The sequence below is a fragment of the Adiantum capillus-veneris genome, chromosome 15 (assembly GCF_014529385.1).
Source record: "Adiantum capillus-veneris isolate H3 chromosome 15, ASM1452938v2, whole genome shotgun sequence".
In the NCBI taxonomy this organism is placed as follows: domain Eukaryota; kingdom Viridiplantae; phylum Streptophyta; class Polypodiopsida; order Polypodiales; family Pteridaceae; genus Adiantum; species Adiantum capillus-veneris.
Genome location: NC_140945.1, coordinates 129,527,952 through 129,549,921, shown reverse-complemented (window position 1 = coordinate 129,549,921; position 21,970 = coordinate 129,527,952). Strand labels below are relative to the sequence as shown.

Sequence of the window (21,970 nt, the reverse complement as noted above, 5' to 3'; positions counted from 1 at the left end):
TGGTCCAAGCCAGTTTTGAGCTGTGGGTGTGTAGTGCTTGATTTATGAAGCGTGTCGGTCTTTTAAGGTCGTCCATTAGAGCTACAAATACCAAGTTACGACCAATCAAAGTTTCATCGGGGGCCACGTTGGTGCCGTTGGTGCCGTTGGTGCCGGGTTGGCTGCCTCAATAGATGTGCCATGTAAGAATTTTGGAGCTCGGCTAGGGATTGTATGTGTTCAATGCAGCAAGTGAAGGCTACAGGAAGTTACAGTGCATCAAAGGGACTCTGAGTCTACAAGCTACAACAGTCTGAAATTGGAGTGCAATTGCAATGAAGTAACACCATTTTTTTTTCGAGTTTTGGCATGCTTCATTGGAGTGCCCAGGAAGGTCAAAAGTTTGTGAGGTCTACACACGCTCAAGCTGAGATTGGGGCTTGCATAGGGATTCGATTGCTTGAGAATTGGAATTGCAAGTAGTGAGTGACATGTGTATGAAGTTGGGGCAAAATGGAGTTTTTTTGAGGTCTTTTGTGGTGAACCCGGAGGAATTTGGAGGGGGATGCCGCCATGTGGCGAGGGGTGAGCCCACATCATGCACAAATGAGGAGCTCAAGGCAGGGGTATATATGCTAGAGCATGGGTGCCCATTAGTATTGCAAGGTGAAGGGGTGAAGCTCTGAAGAGCACTGGCGATGGTGGGCACTGCGTAAGGTGGCGCGGGGGCGGTGTGGCCGACAGTTCAATGGCGCGAGTGGCCGTTTGGTGGCGCTGCCAATGGGAGGAAGATGATGACGTGGAAAACCCTTGAGGGTCGTGTCCTGCAAAAGCTTTTTGAAGACCAAGTGGCGAGAGCATCGACGGGTCTGCCCCGCTTGAAGAGGGAATTCACACGAAGAGTATAGTGCTCAAGGCAAATCCACATGGGGTGCATCACATGCAAAAAAGAGGTCTAAAAATAGACGGGGAGAACAAAATGTGGAAGAGGACTCCCACACGCCAAGAAGGAGGCCGACTTTTTGCATGATAGGGAGGCTGTTTTGAAGAAGAAGAGAAAGAAGGAGAGGAGGGGTTCCCGGAGCATGGGAGAGGGAGATTTTTGGGTACGGAACTTGAGAGGGAGCATCCGATGGCGGGACAGAGGCGGTTTTTAAGCCTTTTCAAGCTGACAAAGACTTTCAGCCCCCTCTTGCTTGTGCTCTCAAGAAGGGAAACATTCCGAGGCGGCATCAATTACCTTCTACACCCCTTGCTACTCGTCGTATTGGAGACGACTAGGCCGTGTGATAGCATGGATTTCTTGGGAGTTGTAGTAGTTTTTTTTTGTCCTTAATTGAAGGAAGCAATAGTCAATTTTGATGTCATCTCCTTCCCCTATTTTCCCCCTTCTCCTCTTTGCTCTATCCCTACTATGTGGTGCCGATTTGAGAAGTGTGTGCCTCTCAGGTCCTATGGTGTGACGGTGTGAGAGAAAGAGAGAGTGGTTTATGTTGTGTGGGAGCTGTCAGCAAGCAAGGTTAATGCAAAGGCTGTGTGTGTATGGTTGTGTGCAAGATTTGTAGATGAATTGTTGAGGTTTGAAGGTGAACTCTAGTGGATCGAAGTGCAGTGGGTATCCTGGGCTATAGAGAGGCTTGCTATTTTGTGCCGGGTGTATTCCCCTTTCCCCCCATCCATCGTCATTAAGCTCCTTGGGATGTACTGTCACGACCTGCCTTTCTCTCTTTGACCTCCATGCAATTTCGCATTCTTGAGTATCGCCTAGGTCTTCCCTTCTTCGGTATCGCCAAGGTCTCTCGCTTTGCAACTTCCCTCAGTCACCGATCGTGATCTCCTGCATGGTATAATAGGCGAACTTTGATATATTGAGAATTTTTTGTACATTCTGTGCATTGAAGTATGATTTTTAGTGCTATTATCTGTATTGTTAGTGTCTTTGTATACTATGCACATTGAAGTTGTATCTCCAGTGCTACCTCTCTTTCGCATTTTGCTTCTATCCCCTTACCTGGGGGTTGTTCCCCCGGGGCTTTCTAGCCCTTTCCCCACTTCTGCAAGTTCTTGTTTGTGCTAGGCACTTCTATCATCCGAACCCTAGCCGCTCCTCCATTGTGCTAGCAATGGAGGTGGACACTCTTCCCATGGAGGAGGACATTGTTAAGTTTTCATAGATTCTCGTAGCTAGGAAACTACCATTGAATGATGTAATCATCCGGATGAATGAAGGCGATGGGACATATGTGGGAACATCAAATGGAGCCTTGTTGATGGGGGCTGTTTCTTTGACAATGGGTCTAACGCAGGTTGTTAATAAAGCATGGCCAAATGATAGGGTCAGTGCTGCTGAAGAAAAAGGAAGAATGACTGACCAAAATGCTAGAGGAGGTAACTTCAAGGTGAAATCCCTCAAGACAGGTGAGCCGCAATGTACAATTTTTATGGATGGAAAGTGGAAACGGTTTTTGTATCTCTCATACCAATAATCTCTTTTGATGCTACCATATGAATGTCGTAGTTGTTGGAATTAGGGTTGCAGAGAAACACACATAGCTTGGAGAAGACGAAGGAAGCTCAAGGCACACAATAGAGAGTGTATTACTTAGTGTGCAATGAAAAGATAGATAGCCCTAGAGTGATGGGCGTATATACAATGCTCAGGGGAAAAAACCTCCTAAAGAGGGAAAAAATGCCCCGGTGGTCCTAGTGTGTTCACACACATCACTACCACATGTATATGGTAACAAATCCCCCCTGGAGTGATGCGGTGAACGAGAGCTGGCACATGAGTAAAGGGAAGTGCCATGCCCTGAGGACATGATCAATACACAAAGCCGAGTAAGCCCAAAGCTTTGCGGAAAGCTTCAAGCTTCTCACGAGACAATGCCTTTGTGAAAATATTTGCAAGGTTGTCTTGTGTTGGCACATAAGCCAAGCTGATCTCTCCTACTGAGACCCTCTCCCTGACATAATGGTAATGCACCTCAATGTGCTTTGTGCGAGCATGAAAAACTGGGTTCCTCGCAACTGCCAATGCGCTCTGACGGTCAGTGTAGATAGTGTTGGCAGTGTCCTGTCCAACACCCAAATCAGCCATAAGGCATTTGAGCCATACACACTCAACCGTAGCTGTGAAGACTGCCCTGTACTCATCCTCACAACTCGAAGTGGCCACAGTAGGTTGCTTCTAGCTTAACCATGATATACATGAACTGCCAAACATGAAACAAAAACCACTTGTGGACACTCACGTGTCAAAACAACCAGCCCAATCCGAGTCCGAAAAAGCATGTAAGTCTGGCGGCAACGATCCCCCCTTGGGATAAAAAAAGCCAAGATGTAAAGTGCCACTAAGGGAGCGGATATTCCTCTTGACAGCCTGCCAATGCTTAGACCCTGGGCTATGCATAAATCTGCTGACTTGTGAGATTGCAAACTGAATATCCGGCCTCATGTTGCATACATAAATGAGGCAGCCAACAACAGTTTGGTAAAGAGTGACATCAGCAGGATCGCTAGCATCATGTAGACTCAACTTCAAACCTGTTTCCATGGGAGTGGCAATAGGTTTGCAATCCTCAAGTCCAAACTTACATAGCAATGTCTCTATGTAACTTTTCTGACACAAGGCAATACCACCATCACACTGCTTAAACTGTATACCCAAGTAATGATGCAACAACTCCAAATCTTTCATCTTGAAAGTAGCATTAAAATCAGCCTTAAATTCATCAATATGTCTCTCATTTGGTCCAGTGATCAGCAAATCATCAACATAAAGAACCACAATGAGAAGTACATCACCCTCACACTTTACATACAATGTGCTTTCTGTTGGACTGTTACGAAAGCCTCGTTTAACCAAATGAGTGTCAGCTTTCTCATACCAAGCATGAGGAGATTGCTTCAACCCATACAAAGCCTTCTTACATCTGCACACTTTGTCCTCTTGTCCTTTTATGACAAAACCCTGAGGCTGGGTTACAAAAACTTCCTCAATATGTCACCATTCAAGAAAGCAGTAACAATGTCTGATTGATGTACATCCCAACAAAAATGAGCTGCCAATGCACATAGAAAACGCACAGTAGTCATACGACAAGTGGGAGAAAAAGTCTCTTCATAATCTATGCCTTTTTGCTGTGCATAACCCTTTGCAACAAGTAGAGCCTTATGGCGATCAATCTCACATCCAGCTTGCGTTTCAACTTGTAAACCCACTTTGTACCAATGGCCTTTTTGCTAGGAGGCAAATCACATAAAGTCCATGTGTCATTTTCTATGAGTGCATCATATTCTGATTGCATGGCAGCCATCTAATTTTTTGAATTCTGTGCTTCATCAAAAGACAGAGGCTCCTCAACATCATGTAAGCTAGACACAGCCAAAGCATAACAATCTGATGCATAAGATGCATGGCGAGAGCCTGAACGAGTACGACTAGACAAATGTGCATCCAATTTACTGTCACGCAAAGTGTGCACTAGCCATTTTGGCATACCTCTAGCCTGCTCATTTTTAGACCTTTCCTCATCAAGTACATCATGTACATGCGCATCAGTTATAGGCTGATCTAGAACATTTTCAAAAACCCCCATAGGCTGTACATTTGCCTCATTAGAACTTACATTCGTATTTCCACCACTAAAAAGAGGCAACAAAGTGTCATAAATGTCCTGTGAGCTTACATTACTGTCTCTAGTACATGACATCAAGGGCTGAACAGAATCTTCCACAAACACTACATCCCGAGAAACCAGAATACGTTTTGTTTGCAGATGATACAACCTGTAACCTTTGCTTTCAGCACTATAACCAACAAAAATACATTTGACAGCCTTATCATCCAATTTTCTGCGTTGCACTTGTGGCACCAAAGCATATTCCAAACAAACAAAAACACGCATGTGCTCAATAGAAGGCTTTCTATCATGCCATGCTTCATATGCAGTAATAGACTGTAAAGCTTTCGTAGGACACCTGTTTAGTACATAAGTGGCACACATGATGGCCTCAAGCCAAAAAGAATGCGGTAAAGCTTCACTTTTGACCATACATCATGCCATTTCCGTCAGTGACCTGTTTTTCCTCTCAGAAACACCATTTTGCTGAGGTGTATAAGGCACTGTACATTGGTGTTTTATCCCACGACTAGCCAGAAATTCATTAAATTCATGAGACATATACTCCCCCCCTCGATCGGAACGGAGGGTGCCCATAGTACATTTTGAGACATTTTCAGCCATAGCCAGAAATTGTTTGAAGCACATAAAAACTTCGGACTTCACTTTAAGCGGAAATACCCATGCATGCCTGGAGTAATCATCAATGAAAGTCACGAAGTACATGTAATTTCTCAAGGATGGAGTTTGCATGGGCCCACAAACATCACTATGCACAAGCTGCAACCTGTATGTGGCCTGAACTGAACCATCCTTTGGAAACTTAGAACACTGCATTTACCCAAAATACAGCCCTCACAAACATGTTTGACAGGTGCTTCAAGAGGCGGCAAAGAAGCAACCATATCAGATTTCTGCAAACGCAGCAAACTGGCAAAATTCAGATGACCAAAACGTGCATGCCAAAGTTTTGCATCTGAAATTGCCCTTGAATCTGCAACAGCATTTGCAAAATTTTATCCACACTTGTCGTACAAAGTGAGCTTATATAGCCCACGGCACAAAAGCCCAGATGCAACAATTTCATCACCAAAACTGAGATCATGAACTGTACATTTGTCATCCACAAATTTGACTACAAGTCCAAGTCTAGCAAGTGCGGATACGGACAAGAGATTCTTCTTGATCCCAGGTACATAAAGTGCATCAACAAGTGTGAAAGAACTGCCATTAGCAGCAGTAAGCACAATATTTCCAACTCCTTGAACTGGATAAGAGGCATTGTTGGCACAAGTGACTGAATTCCCATGAGGGACAGACTCGAGAGAGGTAAACAATTCACGATGTGAGGTAATGTGCTTTGTAGCACCACTGTCTAAATACCACACATGTGAATCTGCAGCAACAACTGACAAGCATGCATCATGGACAACAGGATTGTAAGTGCACTCTGCGCTAAAAGCCCATTCTGCATCAACATCAGCATTACAGTCTCCTTTCACAGAAGACTCACCATTCAGTGGAACCACCCTCTTTCTTCTTAGCCTCTTTGGCCTTCAACTTAGGACATGACTTGATCAAGTGATCATTGGCTTTACAATAATGTCAACGCATCTTCTTTTTGCCCTTATCACCAGAATTTCCAGACGAATTGCTGCCAGTAGAAGCATTAGGAACAGAATTTTTGCCACTCGCAGCAGAACCATAAGAAGTGGATGCATTGTTGTTACCACCCTGTCTTTGAGAAGCAATAAAAGCTTGTTCAATTGCACGTTGTCTAGTCCCGTTTTTTCTGGAAAGTGACTCTTGCAATAGCAATGTGCATAATGCATCAAACTTGACAACTTTTGGATTTCCTTGGGTCATAAGTCTCCAAGTACTAGCAAAAGTCTGGTAAGAATCTGGTAAGGCATCAAGAACAGTCTCCACAAGGGAACTGTTTGAAATAACTTCACCTGCAGAAATAAGTTGCTCATTGATATCCTTGACACTAGCAAGGAAAGTGTCCATATCATCTTCCTCATGCATAATCTTTGACTCCAGCTCGTTACGCAGCAAAGGAATTTTAGCCTCATTGCGGCTTGCATAAAGACCTGCTAGAATATCCCAAGCCTGTTTTGGAGATTTTGCTGAACGGATGTGAGGAACAATGGTGCGCTTCACAGACAATGCAATCAATGCATGAGCCTGCGCATCCTTAACATCCCAACGAGCTTGTTCTGCCGTAGGCAAAACAACTCTAACAGCTGCAATCCTTGCAGCAAGACCTGCAACATCCTCAACATCGCCTACATCCTCAGAACCAGGACATACATCAATGCCCTGCACAATGTTCCAGACACCCTTTGACACAAGAACATGTTGCATCATATAAGCCCACATAGGGTAGTTGTCCCCATCCAACCTGTCCTCAACAGCAAACATCTTGAACACATCTGTGTTGTTGTTGTCAGCCATGGTAAATGCTGCACTTGATGTGAAAACTGCCCGAAAATAGGAGAAACGGAGCGGGAACAACCTGTGCTATATAGCACAAACCGTAGAAGACTATAAGGTACCTGTTATGCAAAAAACGACGCTGACAGAAATTCTGCACAAAATGACAAAATAGGCTGTGCAATACTGCCTGTAGTGGAAACGGAGGCCGAAATGAGCCCAAATCAAAATTCTGAGTTGTGTACTGCTCGGGGGAAAAAACCTCCTAAAGAGGGAAAAAATGCCCTGGCGGTCCTAGTGTGTTCACATGTATATGGTAACAGTAGTGATGTGTGTGAACACACTTAGGACCATCAAGACATTTTTTCCCTCACTAGGAGGTTTTTTCCCCAGTGCATTGTAATACGCGCATCACTCTAGGGCTATCTCATCTTTCCATTGCACACTAAGTAATATACTCTCTGTTGTGCGCCTTGAGCTTCCTTTGTCTTCTCCAAGATGTGTGTGCTTTCTTGCAACCCTAATTCCAAAAATTGGTATCAGAGTAGGTTGCATCCTCCTAGGTTTAGTCGCCAGCAGCTCCAGTACACACCTACTCACTTTCTCCAATTTCTATGAGCTTTGGCAAGCATCTCTGCATGTTGATAAATATTTTGGAAGAGCTTGTAGAGACTGGTTTGCTCAAATTTTTAATTCGCGCTCATTTAGGCCTCTGTTTTCAGTACAGGCGGTATTGCACTTGCTATTTCGTCATTTTGTGCAAATTTATTATCAATAACGTTTTTTTGCGTAACAGGTCCCTTCTAGTTTTCTATGGTTTGTGCTATATAGCACGTGTTGTTCTCACTTTATTTCTCCTCTTTACAGATAGTTTTCACATCAGGTGCAACATTTACTATGGCTAACAACAACACAAATGTATTCAATATGTTTGCTGCTGAGGATAGATTGGAAGGGGACGACTATCCTATGTGGGCTTGTACGATGCAACATGATCTATTGTGAAAGTGAATTTGGAACATTGGGCAGGGCATTGATGTACGTCCTAGTTTTGAGGATGTAGGCGATGTTGAGGATATTGCAGGTTTTGATGGCAGGATTGTTGTTGCCAGAGCTGTTTTGCCGACGGTTGAGCAAACTCGTTGAGATGTAAAACATGCGCATGCTCATGCATTGATTGCACTGTCTGTGAAGCACACTATTACTCCTTAGATTCGTTTAGTAAAATCTACAAAACAGGCTTCAGGTATTCTAGCTAATCTTTATGCAAGTCGCAATGAGGCTAAAATTGCATTGCTGCATAAAGAGCTGGAGTCAAAGATTATGCATGAGGAAGATAAAATGGACGTTTTCCTTGTTGGCATCAAGGATATAACTGAGCAACTAATTTTTGTGGGTGAAGTCATTTCTGACAGTTCCCTTGTGCAGATTGTCCTTGATGCTTTCCAGATTCGTACGACTTTTGCTAGTACTTGGAGACTTATGACCCAAGAAAATCCAAAAGTTGTCAAGTTTGATGCATTATGCACATTGCTGTTGCAAGAGTCACTTTCCAAAAGTAAAAACAAGATTAGACAACGTGCAGTTGAACATGCCTTTATTGCTGCTCAGAGAAAAGACGGTAACAACGATGTAGCCACTTCTCATGGTTTATAGATTCCGAGATCACGTAGAGGTCAACTGTTGAAGAGTTTGTTCCCCTCTCTCAATGGAAGTCATGGCTATTCAATCATGGAATGTGAAAGGATTGAAGACCCAAAAGAAGCACGCCCTTTGGGAGGAAGTTAGAAAGGAGAAGGACCTATATTTATGGGCCATCCAAGAACATCATATGGAGGCTCGCAGCAAAATAAAATAGGCATTGGGAAAGAAATTGGTGTTTTATGGAGAGGGAGTGCACGGGTTCACTGGCGTCCTCTCTATTGTGGACAAGGACTTGGAGCCCAAAGTGGTCCTTAATCACCCCTCTAGGAGAGCCCTAGGAGTGAGAGTCATGTGGGCAAATTAGCCTCTCACTATAGTCAACATATATGGCCCCTGCAATGCAAAGGATAGAGCCAAATTGTGGATTCACCTTAGGGATTCCCCTATTGAAGGAGAGTGGCTACTAATTGGTGACTTTAATATGGTGGAGAAGAGCAAGGATAGAACAGGGTCAGCCAGTCTATTGGCAAGTTCTCAAAAAACTAAATGGTTGGGTCTGTGTGAGAAATGGGCTATGATGGACCTATGGGAGGTGGGTCCCTAGAATAGCATGCTAGGCTTCATGTACACAAGCTTACAATATGCTTGCATGGCTTCCCAGCTTGACAGGCACTATTGCTTTCACCAGGTTGATTGGATCCCATCGCTACTTGAGATGAAGGTGCTGCCAACAAAGAGAATGTCAGACCATATATCATCACACTTGAAACTCAAAAAAGCCAATTGAGAGGAGCAAGCCCCCAAGGGAATTAAGAAGATACTTGTTATTGGGGCACACCTGTTTAAAGACCCTCTATTTAGAAAGCTTACCAAAAAAGATTTGAGTAAACTCAATAAAGATGTTAATCTTAAAAAACCTAAAGCTTGGGACCTCTTTGCTCAAAGTATACAGAAAACGATCAAAAGCTTAGGCCCTCGAATGAAAAAGGCTCAAAAAAGGCATTGGAAGCAGTTGGAAGAGGAAATGGGAATTCTACACAAGACCAAGACATAATGGCTATGATGATGCTTGATCACCTAGGCCAAATCATTGGCTAGCTAGAGAACCAGTCTCAAGAAGTGGATAAAGCTAGAGGGACCTTGCTCCATAGTGTCAACATGAAAATTTACCAACCTGAAGTCATTCATCTTGAGATGGCCTTTTTTGAAGATGAATGCTTGCTTGCATTGCAATCTCTTGGCAAGGAGAAGTCCCTTGGTTGGGATGTTCTAGCCATTGAATTATTTAAAGAGTTCTGGGAGGACCTCAAGGTCCCAGTCACATGTATGCATACTAGGATTTTGTCGAGGGGTCATTGGATCTCAGTGTGAAAAGAGGGCTTATCAAGCCTATCCTAAAACAGGTTTGCTTCTCGTAGCTTAAGCAATGGTGTCCCATAAATATGATGTCTGTGGCATATAAGATCATTGCCAAGGAAGTCTCTCTTAGAATGGCCCCCCTCTTGGATAGAGTCATCTCCCCTCATTAGCACGGGTTTATCAAAGGAAGGTCAATATATGACAACATCTTGACATCAATGGTTGGCATCGAGTACACAACTTTCACGAACAGGAGTGCATTTTGCTGCAGCTAGATTTGGAAAAGGCTTATGATAGGATTATGTGGTCCTTCATTGAAGATTTCATAAAATCCTTGGGATTTGGGCCTTGCCTTTATCATCTTATCACACTATGGGTGTAGGCAACCAATCTGAGCTCTTATTCAATGATAGAATTGTGGGCTCCTTTGAAGCTAAGAGATTGATCAAGCCCCCTTGCTCCTCTTCTCTTTGCTATTGGGTTGCATCCTCTAATAACGATGCTCGAAGCTGCTACTACACGGGGGAAAATACAAGGGTTAACTTTGCCTTGTAAATAACGACTAGCTCTTGGCCAATATGTTTGTGGATGACTCCCTCCTCTTTTTGAAAGCCTACCCTCAGGTGCTCATGCAGGCCCTAGAGATTGTGTAGACATTTGATGTGGCTTTGCGGTCAAAGTATAGTATTGAGAAGTCTAAATTGATCTCCCTTACAAAAATCGACTCATTTGACCCAACGGTCTGGCCAGGGGAGATTGTGTCTAAAGGTAATACTTTTCGGCATTTGGGGCCCCTTTAGGGGTGTACATTACTCACAAGAAAAGGTTCCACTGGTTCCAGAGAAGATCTAGAGGAAAAGAAGAAGGTGGGAGTATGTGTTGCTTCCCTTCCAGAGTCGGGTCAAAGTGATCAACTCATTTATGCCTCCTTATATTACCTTCACCAATCCGCTCCTCAAAATAGCCAAATGTAACTGGAAGGAGTTTTTTAGACGTGTTAAAAGATTCTTATGGAGGAACAACAATAAAGCCTTGTCGTTGTGGCAATGGGCAAAGTGTGAAGGTATTGCTTGACCATTGGTCCAAGGTGGCCTCGAAATTCTCAATCCTGCTATTCATGTTGAGGCCCTGTGTACCAAGTTTGTGGTCTCAATCTCAAAACAAGACCAATCTTGGGCTATCATGACCAAGGATAAGATATACAAGACAACTTTTCTATGAAGGTAGTCAATGGAAAGGGATCATTAGAAGATTTTGGAGGTCATTTGGAGGGCCTTCTAAGAAATTCTATTTTCTCTCTCTAGAAAATTTCTTAAAATGCCTTTACGCTTATTCAGTACGTCCAAAAGGACAACTAAATACTCAGAAAAGTGAATCTAACTTTTCAACATTCCTTTGAAACGGTCAATTTTTCACTAAATGCGAGTGTCTTTTTCACGAGCTTGGCGTTGCTCATTTAGAATGTCTTATGTCATAGTGAAATTTTTTAAAAAAATTACAAAACTCTCAACTAGTGTCAGAATTTGAAGATTTTGACACCGCCAGTGCGTCCGAAACGCTCAAAAACCTAAAAATCGAATGTCTACTTGCCCTTTTCTGACACCCAGAGAGGGAGAAAACCCCTAAAAATGGATCTTGGGATCCCGATGCGCGAGGGACAACAAAGTGGATCACGGTGCGCAGAGGCCACTTTAAAAAAACAAAAGTTGTCCCTCGTGCGTCGCGATCCCAAGACCCATTTTTAGGGGTTTTTTTTGGTAATTTCTCCCTCTCCGGGTGTCAGAAAAGAGCAAGTAAACATTCGATTTTTAGGTTTTTGGGCGTTCTGAACGCACTTGCGGTGTCAAAATCTTCAAATTTTGACACTAGTTGAGAGTTTTGTGATTTTTAAAAATTTCATTGATGACGTAAGACATTCTGAATGAGCGACGCCGAACTCGTGATAAAGACACTCACATTTAATAAGAAGGTGACCGCTTTCAAGGACCGTTTGCTCATCGAATGCATCTTTTATATTTTTGTTAGTATCAGGCTTTTTTCTACGTAACGTAAGCTCTTCTCTCATTGGAGGAGCTCTTTTTCCTCTCTCTACTAAAAGGCCCTCCAAAATACCTCCGAAATTTTCTAATGCAAGGTACACAAAAAACTATTCGCCGCGAGGTGGGCTAGCGTAAGATTGAGTGGCATCATGGGAGAGTTGATGCAAAAGTGCAATAGAGCAACATGGCCACTAGAATGGGTTGAATTAACCAGATACTTCCAAAACTCCATCTCGCACTGGTCTCCCTGGCTATCTAAAGCTACTGGGATTATCCTGAACCTTTATTGCAAGAAGGATAAAACAATAAAGCACTTCAACGGTTGGGCCACTTCTAGGATATAAATAGCAAGTACTGGAAATCCTCTGACCAGATGGCTTCCCAGTTTCAGCTCAATGGCACTGATAAGCTACTTATCAATAGGGTTGTAGAAGGCTTGGACAATGTTCTAATGCCGATCTGTGAATCTACTTTTGAGTGGAAAGCTTGGGCCCATGAGTAACCAATTCTCTAAACCCCATACCAAGGGCATTTACCAAGTGTTAATACACAAGGCTGATTATTTCGCCCCTGTAAAAAAGCAATGAAAGAAGCCATGGTCAGAGGCTCGATGGGTAGAGGTTACGAAGAACATTTGGAATCCATAGTGGCCTCAATTTATGAAGATATTTTTGTGGAAGGTTCTATGGGGTCCTTGCCGACAATTGTCAAGATTCAGGACGGGGCCGATAAATTCTTAGGGTGTAGATTGGCTTTGAAGACCTCGCCCACCTTTTCATGGAATGCCCGGCTATTAGAGGCCTTGAAGGAAAGATGTGCAAATGATTACAAAGAACGTGGAAGACAGGGGTGTTTAGGAAGGATCTGTGCCTTGGTGGCAAATAGTTTCGAAGTTCTATACTTCTAATAATCTGTACTCAAATTGTCAGATACTATTTCTTCGATAGCGACCTCTCTGTGGCTAGCTTCTCAGAGATTGTACAAGAAAGTAAGGAGATAATATATGTGGTAGGTAAAATACATAACTCAGATGATTGGCTTAGGGCGACCCTCTCCATCCGATCGAGCCTTGCTTTGTAAAAGATTGGGTTTTTCGTAATAGTACGTTACTAGGTACTTGTAATTAAAGCTCGAATGTAATCCTATGTCCCTCAAGACTCATAATGAGCCGGAGGCTGATTTGTATATTTTGTAGTGACATTACGATACAATCACTCACAATTGTGAGTTTTGCTCCCAACCAAACAACAACAACAACAAAAAAAAAAAAGAGGAGGGCGGGGGGGGGGGGGGGGGGGGGGGGGGGGGTGGGTTGTTTGTAATATGGCTTCCAAGTAAGCTAGCAATGACAATCCAAAACTTCAATAGCTTCTTTTGGCAAGCTTTATTCAAAAGGCGCTGGGTATGATGTTCAACATAAGTACTATTGATCATCCATAGACTAGGCTAATGGCTGCATGGAGCTAGTAAGCAAGAAATAGACTAATTATAAAAGAATCTACAATATTAGAGGGAATCTCTATAGATTACATGGTCCAATCTACGCATAGCAAAGTCCTCCATAGACCCCTCGCTCCCATCACAGTCGTGTCCTTCCCTAGAGCTCGAGCTAGTCGCAGATCTCCCCCCATTCGCTCATCTTGTAGCACTTATAGAGACAGATAGACAACCTCCCTCCTGCTCCATGTGCAGATACAGAGAGGGGACAATACGATCGTCACCTTGTCTATTACTGTGCACCTACAGAGAGACGGGAGAGAGATACAACATCACTCCTACTAGCTGCACACCAAGACACACCTCCACACTAAATTACACCACTCTCCTCACCTCTCCCTGCGCATGGTGCCTTTGGATGCTGCCCCCCACATCTTTCGCCCTGCTCCAATGCACCCAATGGCTTCTCTGCCCTATCTCTCAAGGACCTGATGACATGTTTTGTCCTAGTCATAGCCGCTCACGATGCAAGAGCATTCCCTCAAGGACCTGCATTTGCAGTTCTATGTCCTACCCAACACACAGCACACCATGCTGACTAGAGAGAGAGAGAGAGAGAGAGAGAGAGAGAGAGAGAGAGAGAGAGAGAGAGCGGCATGGCCATTCTTCAACCGAGTACAACTGCATAGAAGATGCACGAGAATTGGTGAAGAAATCTGAGCGATGGTATGTAGAGAAGCAAGATTTTCAATGAAAATCAATGCCTCACATGCATTAGAGACGATGGGGACCCATTAACTTGAAATATGTAACACCTACTACGCCAAGTGTGAATTCGCAAGGCATTCCCTACCCTCCCTCATTCACGAGGACAAATTCTCACAATATTTCCCACAGGGAGACTTACCTCAACATCATGAGCTTCTGTGAGGGAGGCACCGCATACCTAGCTAGGTACGATTGGGGGCAGGGGAAAAACACTCCGTTTTCCTACATGAGAAAATTTCTAAATCTTCTTGTGATTGTTGGCTCCGATTGGTTCCTTCCACCACCCAGTCACTTGGGGACCTAGCATAGCAAAAGAAACAGAGATATTTGCCACCTGAAGATGTGCAACAAAGAAAAAATACCTTCATGGCACCACACACATGTACCAAGAGGAGAGAGAGAGAGAGACAGAGAGAGAGATATCATTTATTCTTCTTGCAACCAAGGATTGTCATTTTCACCTTTGCGTTAACTTTTTGTATGGGAATAGAGCACATCCATGTGGTTTGGTAAATCTTGGGGGCACAGTAGTTCGTATTCTTGGGGCTATCGTCAAGGTCCAGGGTCGTGGGGCAGGGGATCTCGGCCACTCATCTACTGTCCATTACTGACAGTAATTTCAGCATGGGCCGTCAGATGTGAGACAAATCAGCACGCGTAATCACTCATGGCAATGATTGGCAATCATTTTATGACACCTCAACATGCGAAAAAATGGCTGCCTGTACTTGCGCTGCAGGATTGCACATGCTCGTCGTCAGAGTCAGTGCTTGGCCCCCCTCCCCTAGAGCTTGACAGCCGGGAAAGGTCTTTTACTGACCTTTCCCTCGTAAAAACTGCTCCCGCCATGGCTCCCGCTCCCCGCCGATCGCCATGGGGTCGCACTTTTTACGGGGAAAGGTTGGTAGTGTAAAATGGTTTTATTGACATGGAGAAATGACTAGGTTACCCATAGCCTATGTCCCTTCAATTCTGGCATCTCTAGATTGCCGTTGAGGTGTAAGCTGGAAGTGATGTTCGTATTTTCAATTTCTTTATGTTGCCATAGTCAATACTTTTTTTTTTAATGGGTATAGACACTGCCACAAACAAAAGGTCGTAAGACTTCCTTAAATCTATTTGGTTGAGTTACTGTTGTCCTCACTTTGATTGTCGTCTGAGAGAAATACACACACCTCGATGTTGTTGTCAAAGAAAGGATTCTACTTATTGTTTCAAGTGGTTTTGTTGGACCCTTCCATGGTATATACTCAGCCCATTGTCATTGGTTTGGACGGTCTTTTTGGGTTTCAAACCCATGTAGTGAAACATACACTGCGATGTTGTTGTTTGTTTGTTTTTTCTTTCCATGCGGCAGGCCGAAACGCGAGTGTGTTTTGGTTTGTAAGATTGCATAGTGATTGAATTTTGCATAGTGAAACATGCAAGGATTCATTACTTCATGTATTTAAAGTTTAATGATCAATAAGCCAAAATACTAATTATGTGGACCACTTACAATTGTCTTTTGGGATCATTCCAGTCGTTCCAACCCTTGGGTAGAACAAGCTCATCCATATAAGTGAAGGAATAGATAACCCTTGAGAAGGTGCCCCATGCTCTGCCCAAGTATAAAGGCCCTGATCCCGTCACTTTGCAATTTATAAATGAGAACCCACTATCATCTAGAGGGTTTGCTCTATTTTGTGCTGTGATTGCTTGGTATGGAGCCCCAATGGCATGCAAATGGCAATTCTACATGTTTCAACAAAAAAACCAAAAGATAAGCAATGAGTATTTGAACTACATGAGAGAGAGAGAGAGAGAGATTAGTACCCTATACATGGAAAGGCCATTGCCAAAAATGAAATCTACTGAGCCTTCCACATAGCAATCTTGGAAAAAATGGCGACCCTTATGATCATAGAGTGTATCTTGAGCGCCTAAGAATTGGCAACCCATGAAAACAGCAGCATCTCCTGAAATACGTAGTGCCACGGCTTGACTATTGTTTGATCCTGGAGTTGGCCTTGGGGATGTGTTCTGCACTATCAAATGAATGTCTCCTTATGATCACTTTCTCATGAAAAAACAATGTTGAAGGGTATGCATAAGTGTGCATGTGTGTGTGTGTTTTTGTCCATATATAAAAATATGAATAAAAATATAAATAAATAAATATGTGTGTCTACATAAAGTAAATAAATATATTATATAAATATAAATATGAATAAATAAATAAATATATATATATATACAATAAATATGAATAAATAAATATATATAGACAATATATATAGTGTGTCCTAGCCTAGCTTTTCCATCAATATAGAGTACACAAGACTTTCAAAAATCATAAGTTTCTGCCAAAATGAATTCGTGGTGTGATCGATCACTTTATGGTCAATGCAATCACAAGCATAGAAGGCTGCCCTCAAAGTCCTAATCTTTTTTTTGCTCTAGAGAAAGTGCCACCCATCACATAAAGTGCCACCCACCCAACTGTGGTTTGGATCAAGAGAGGCCATCTTTTAGTACAATGAGAGTCTAGACGATGAATTGCCAATTTTAAGGTGACCTATCTTGGAGGTGTTTGTGCATATGGGCTACCATGTGTGTGCATGTGCATGCATCAATGTGACATAGCTTGGGGGTGTTGTGCATATGGTTTGTGTGCATTTGCATGCATCGGTCTTGAGCTCTTACCTTGAAAGTGATGTTCTTAGCAATGAAATACGGTGCATCAATTGCAATCGTGGCACTTTTGTAGGTACCAAGGGGATTGTTATCGACACCCTTTTTGCCAGCAGTGTCATTCCATGCAATTATAGTTGTGCTGCTATTGAACCCCTGGAGTGTTATGAATGGCTTGGTGTAGGGTATGAACACCTTCTCTCTGCTTGAATCATCAAAAGAAAGTTGAAGATGAGTTAAGCTCCGCCTAATTAGGACAATTTGTGAGTGTAGAAATGGTGTACTGTTAACTTTTTGTACAACAAATATACTTGCCAAGATGAAAACCAATGCCAGCAGAAGATGGCTAAAAATCCGTTTCAGAAATATGTGCATGGAGTCTCCGAGATTTCACTGCATGTGAAGCCTCTATACCATCTGTGTTCAAGGTCTATTTTTAACCCCTTATCTATAATTTTTTCATGAAAAAACATAGCCTTTTCGTATTCACGCTTTAAATGCCCATGTTCAATGGGACCCTTATGTATGTAAAACATATATCAATTAGTGATTTTTAAAACTCTTTAAGTCGAACTCATGTGGTATGTTTGCACTTTTATGAGTGGAACCAACCCCCCCCCCCCTCTCTCTCCCACACACACACACACACACACACACACACACACGGAGTCTTTGCTCATGAAGGCCTGAAATGTAGTTTACCAACCTATTGGAGTGTTTTTGACACATTCAAATTTTAGTTATTGGAGTTATACTTGATCTATAGCAACCTCAACACTAAGTCACATGGGCATAGGAGGATGGGACAAAGGGCCCTTTCCAAATTGTCAATCTTGGGTGCTGCCATGAACTTGGCACTATACAGCTTGTTGAAAAGAGCAATCTCGGGCACCTTAGATTACTTCTATTGACAAAGTAAACTTGAGTACACGAGATTACTTTGTCTTCTCAGCATGTTTGCACATCAAAGTTAAACATGGATGCCTATAACTCATGAGTGCAAACACGAGCAATGTGGGTAAGGCATCTCCCTCTCAAAGCCTAGGTGGTAAATTTAATACTTGCAGGTTCAAGAGAGGGCATGGTGTTGGTCTAGGAACGATTAACTGGAGTAGCATTCATGATAATTAAGAGAGTACTCGATATAGTAAGCAATAACCCAATAAAAAGCTAGAATCACATTACTGATCAACTCAAGAAAATAGCATTACAAGTAGTGCTCTTAAGTAGAGCGTAAGGGGGTAGTAGTAAGTACAAATAGGTTGTACAAGCATGCTAAGCCACAAGAAAACTCCCAAATCAGCACCTACAAAGGGGATCAACCCATGAAGCTAGGGGACTCCTTTGACATGATGTACACTCATTTACAACTCATCATACATGCACAAATGGAAAGCTACATGATTAGCTGCCACATATGATCTGACTTGACAAGAGGAGCTATACATGAAGGCTCTAACAAGGTACAAAGTATGGTTCACAAAGAGTGGTCAATTTCAAAGAGACCACACTATCATAGAGGCCATCCTACACATGCAAATCAAGCCACATAGGTTATTAGGGTCTCAATGGTCTATGCCATATGGTGCCCTGAAGGCTGAAGATAGCTCCCCTCAACTAAACAATCACCTAGGATTATGCTATCTTAGCACGATCTCAAACAAAGAGTCACCTAAGACCAAGCTGTCTTAGCATGATCCCAAAAAGGCTCCAATGATGAGGTGGCATGGATCACCCATATAATCTACAAGCTATCACTATGACCATGAAGTTACTCTCTTCTTTCTTCCAATAGTCTCTAGCTATATGCCTTATTTTCCTACTTTCATAGAACTTCCTAATACCTTTATGGGATACAAGTGCATGGCTAGATAAAATGTTTTTTGTTCTCTTGATGGTGTGTCCCTCTTCCCTTCCATGGTGCTAATGGAGAGCTCTTATCACTTGGAGGTGGTGCAATGACAACCTCTAACTCCTTACAATAGAACATGCATCACAAATTTTGCATGCAAACCATGACGCTTCGTTCCAAAAGTTTTCTTAAGTACAAATATGTGTGTGTGTGTGTGTGTGTGTGTGTGTGTGTGTGTGAGAGAGAGAGAGAGAGAGAGAGAGAGAGAGAGAGAGAGAGAGAGAGAGATGGGGAGAATTTTCCTTTTAAGTAGGTTCTTTGAGTGAAAGTTGATCCTTGGCCATAGTTGCTATTTGTGGGGACACACCCTATTTAGGATAGGCTATGGTGGTGGTGTGGGACTACTCAACCCAAAATAAACGTTGGCACTTTTGTTGCAATGGGAAAGACCCATTAGCTAGTAAGAGACTAGAGTCTAGTAAGAAGCCACCCTTGATGGCTTGAAACTTGGGGCTTTGAGGGAAGATGAAACATGTCCTGGGAAGTGCCCTTGTTGGACTTGATGGGCTTTATAGTGCCAAGTGTCCAATGCTAATTGGAAAAGGTGATGCATATGGGAACAATATCCACCAAACTCAAACAACTATCAAATATAGTTTTTTGCCAATCTCACATCTGGCCAATGTGCTCAAGTGATCAAATAAGTGGGATCATGGGTTTTGAGCCTTTCTACACACACCCAAAGATAGGATGCTCCTCCTAGCCCCACAAGGGAAAGTCCCTTTCATTATCTTGATATACAAAGTTTTATGCAAAAACTACATCTTTTGAGAGGGTAACTGAGGGACCTAATTGATGGGGTAGTTTATTTTTGCTTTGGGAAGCCCTATAGCTGTCTAATGTAATCTGATGTCCCTCAAGGCTCGACACAAGCTTGAGGTGTCTTTGTACATTATCTTGGTAAATACAATACGCACACTCACTATTGTAAGCTTTTTTTTTTTGGGGGGGAGGGGGGGGGGGGGGGGAGGATAATTGGGAGACCTAATGGTCTCCAAATGAAATGATTAAGAGCTCAATTGGATGCTAATGAGTACAAAATTATACGAAAAACAAATGCAATAGAAATTATGGATGCAAAATAGGGAATATGAAACTAAGAACACACAATTTAAACAAAAAACTAAATGCTAAATTTCACAAAAGAATAATACTCAATTACTCACACAACTCAATGACAAGTGAGATCAATTCAATTTCAAATTCAAGTGTGAAGTTGGGGAATTTTTCATTTCCTTATTGGTGGAACTAATAAAGCATGAGGAAAAATATGAACCCCAAAAGGGCCCTTTAGCCGTTCTTAGTTTCATTTTTCCTATTTTTTCCACAATCCCCTATCGTAGATCCTACCCTCCCATGCTTGTGCCACTTAGTCTAGGGGGGGGGGGGGGGGGGGAGTAGGGGAGCTTTCCCTCCATTTTCATGGGCATCCATAAAGTAACCCTAACATTTCAAATTTTTTTAAAAAATCTTTAAATCTCACTTTTCACTCCCCAAAAGCTCTCCTAACCAAATACATGGTCAAAATATTATTATTTTTTATCAAAATCTGCATTTCTCAACAATGCCCTTTATTCTACCTCTTCTCTCTTCTCTCTCTCTCTCTCTCTCTCTCTCTCTCTCTCTCTCTCTCCAAGCTTTCCATAGATGCAACACATATGGTAGCTTTCCATAGTTGCACCACCTGTCTCCACCTTCCATCCACACCATCCCTTTGAACTACTTCTTCTCCCCTTGCTCCCCATTGAACCACTTCTCCCCCTCCCTCCAAGCTTTCCATAGATGCAGCACATATGCAAGCTTTCCATAGTTGCACCACCTGTCTCCCCCTTTCATTCACACCATCCCTTTGAACTACTTCTTCTCCCCTTGCTCCCCATTCAACCGCTTCTCCTCCTCACTTCATTGTTGAAGCAACATGCCTATCTCTCTAACACCATAACTCTTCTTCTTCTGGTGCTACAATGTCAACCCCCTCTACTTCAAGGAAGCCAAAGGATGAGATAGAAGCAGTTTGCTTGCATAATACTAGGTACTTTGATGGGGAATGTGTGTCGTAAGTGTTATCTAAAGGATCTTGGGTCTCCATGCAACCTGCAAAAGAACCATAGGGTCAATGGTACAATGGCCATTGTTCAACATGTGTACTCTTGGCGTTCCATGTGCTTGAGGAATGGAAGCTCAAGAGATTTCCCATTAAATTGTAAGTCATAAAACATTGTGGTCGTGGATTAATCCTAAATGCTTGCTAATTGTTTTTGACTTGATAGTTGTTGGTGTTGTCATAGATATATTCCCATCCGACTTTGTTGAGGAACAACCAATCAAGAGTCTCACAGGAACCTTCAATGCTCTTCATGCCAACATTGGTGTTATGATGCTTCCCAACTCGCCACCTGCGATGTTGCTGCAACGTAGAATATTACCCACACACGTATGTAGTGCTAGCCTCAGAGGATGGATATAATAAGATCATTGATCTTGACAAACCTTCATTACTGAGCATGAAATGGCCACAACCCGATGTTTGGCCACTCTTCTTTGTGAAGGAGAAGATGCTCTCCAATATTTGCTCTTCATTAAAATTTGGGAAGGCTTCCAGATCAGTAGGGCTCAGTTGGTGCTGCCCCGTGCATATTTTTGTACACTTGTTCAAGACATCGCCATTCATTGTCACACCTACTATGTTTTGTAGCAAGACTGTTATGTATGAAGCACTAAAATTTGTATGTGGAGATAATTGTGGAATGGTTGAGGGATTGCACTAAGGAGATAAATTCAAGTGTAAGGTGGGGGCTTCAGGTATTGGGATACTGTATCTTAAAGTGCATAGTACTTTGTACCTACGCTTCCACTATGAGCGCTGGTGGATGTGTAAGAGAGGAAAGTGGATACCCCTAAAACCCAGTGTTGCTAATTTTGTAACATTTGACATGCCCATTACTTTGTCAAATGGTGTTTATGAGATTGTGCAAGTTAGTGACCACTGGACTCTCTCCAACGTATGAGAACACTCGATTATCTTGGGCTACGAAGATATCAAAGATGCCTACTTTCGTCTCAATCGACACAAGGTCAATTAAATTTTTGTGTTGTCTACA

At 42.7% G+C, this 21,970-nt stretch overlaps 1 protein-coding gene across 9 annotated transcripts in view; it reads right to left on the bottom strand.

Annotated features, from left to right (window-relative positions):
* Window positions 1-21,970, bottom strand: part of LOC147441485 (putative pectinesterase 53) — a 100,958-nt gene that overhangs the window by 28,704 nt on the left and 50,284 nt on the right. For 7 of the 9 annotated variants that reach the window (XM_086483113.1, XM_086483116.1, XM_086483117.1 and 4 more), the window contains exons 2-4: window positions 16,970-17,162; window positions 16,100-16,306; window positions 15,783-16,018 (exon numbers count right to left, since the gene is read on the bottom strand). In XM_086483113.1, the coding sequence (XP_086339239.1) occupies window positions 15,783-16,018; window positions 16,100-16,306; window positions 16,970-17,162 (636 nt within the window). The remainder of the gene's footprint in view (window positions 1-15,782; window positions 16,019-16,099; window positions 16,307-16,969; window positions 17,163-21,970) is intronic. The other 2 variants (XM_086483114.1, XM_086483119.1) reach the window with 1 other exon arrangement.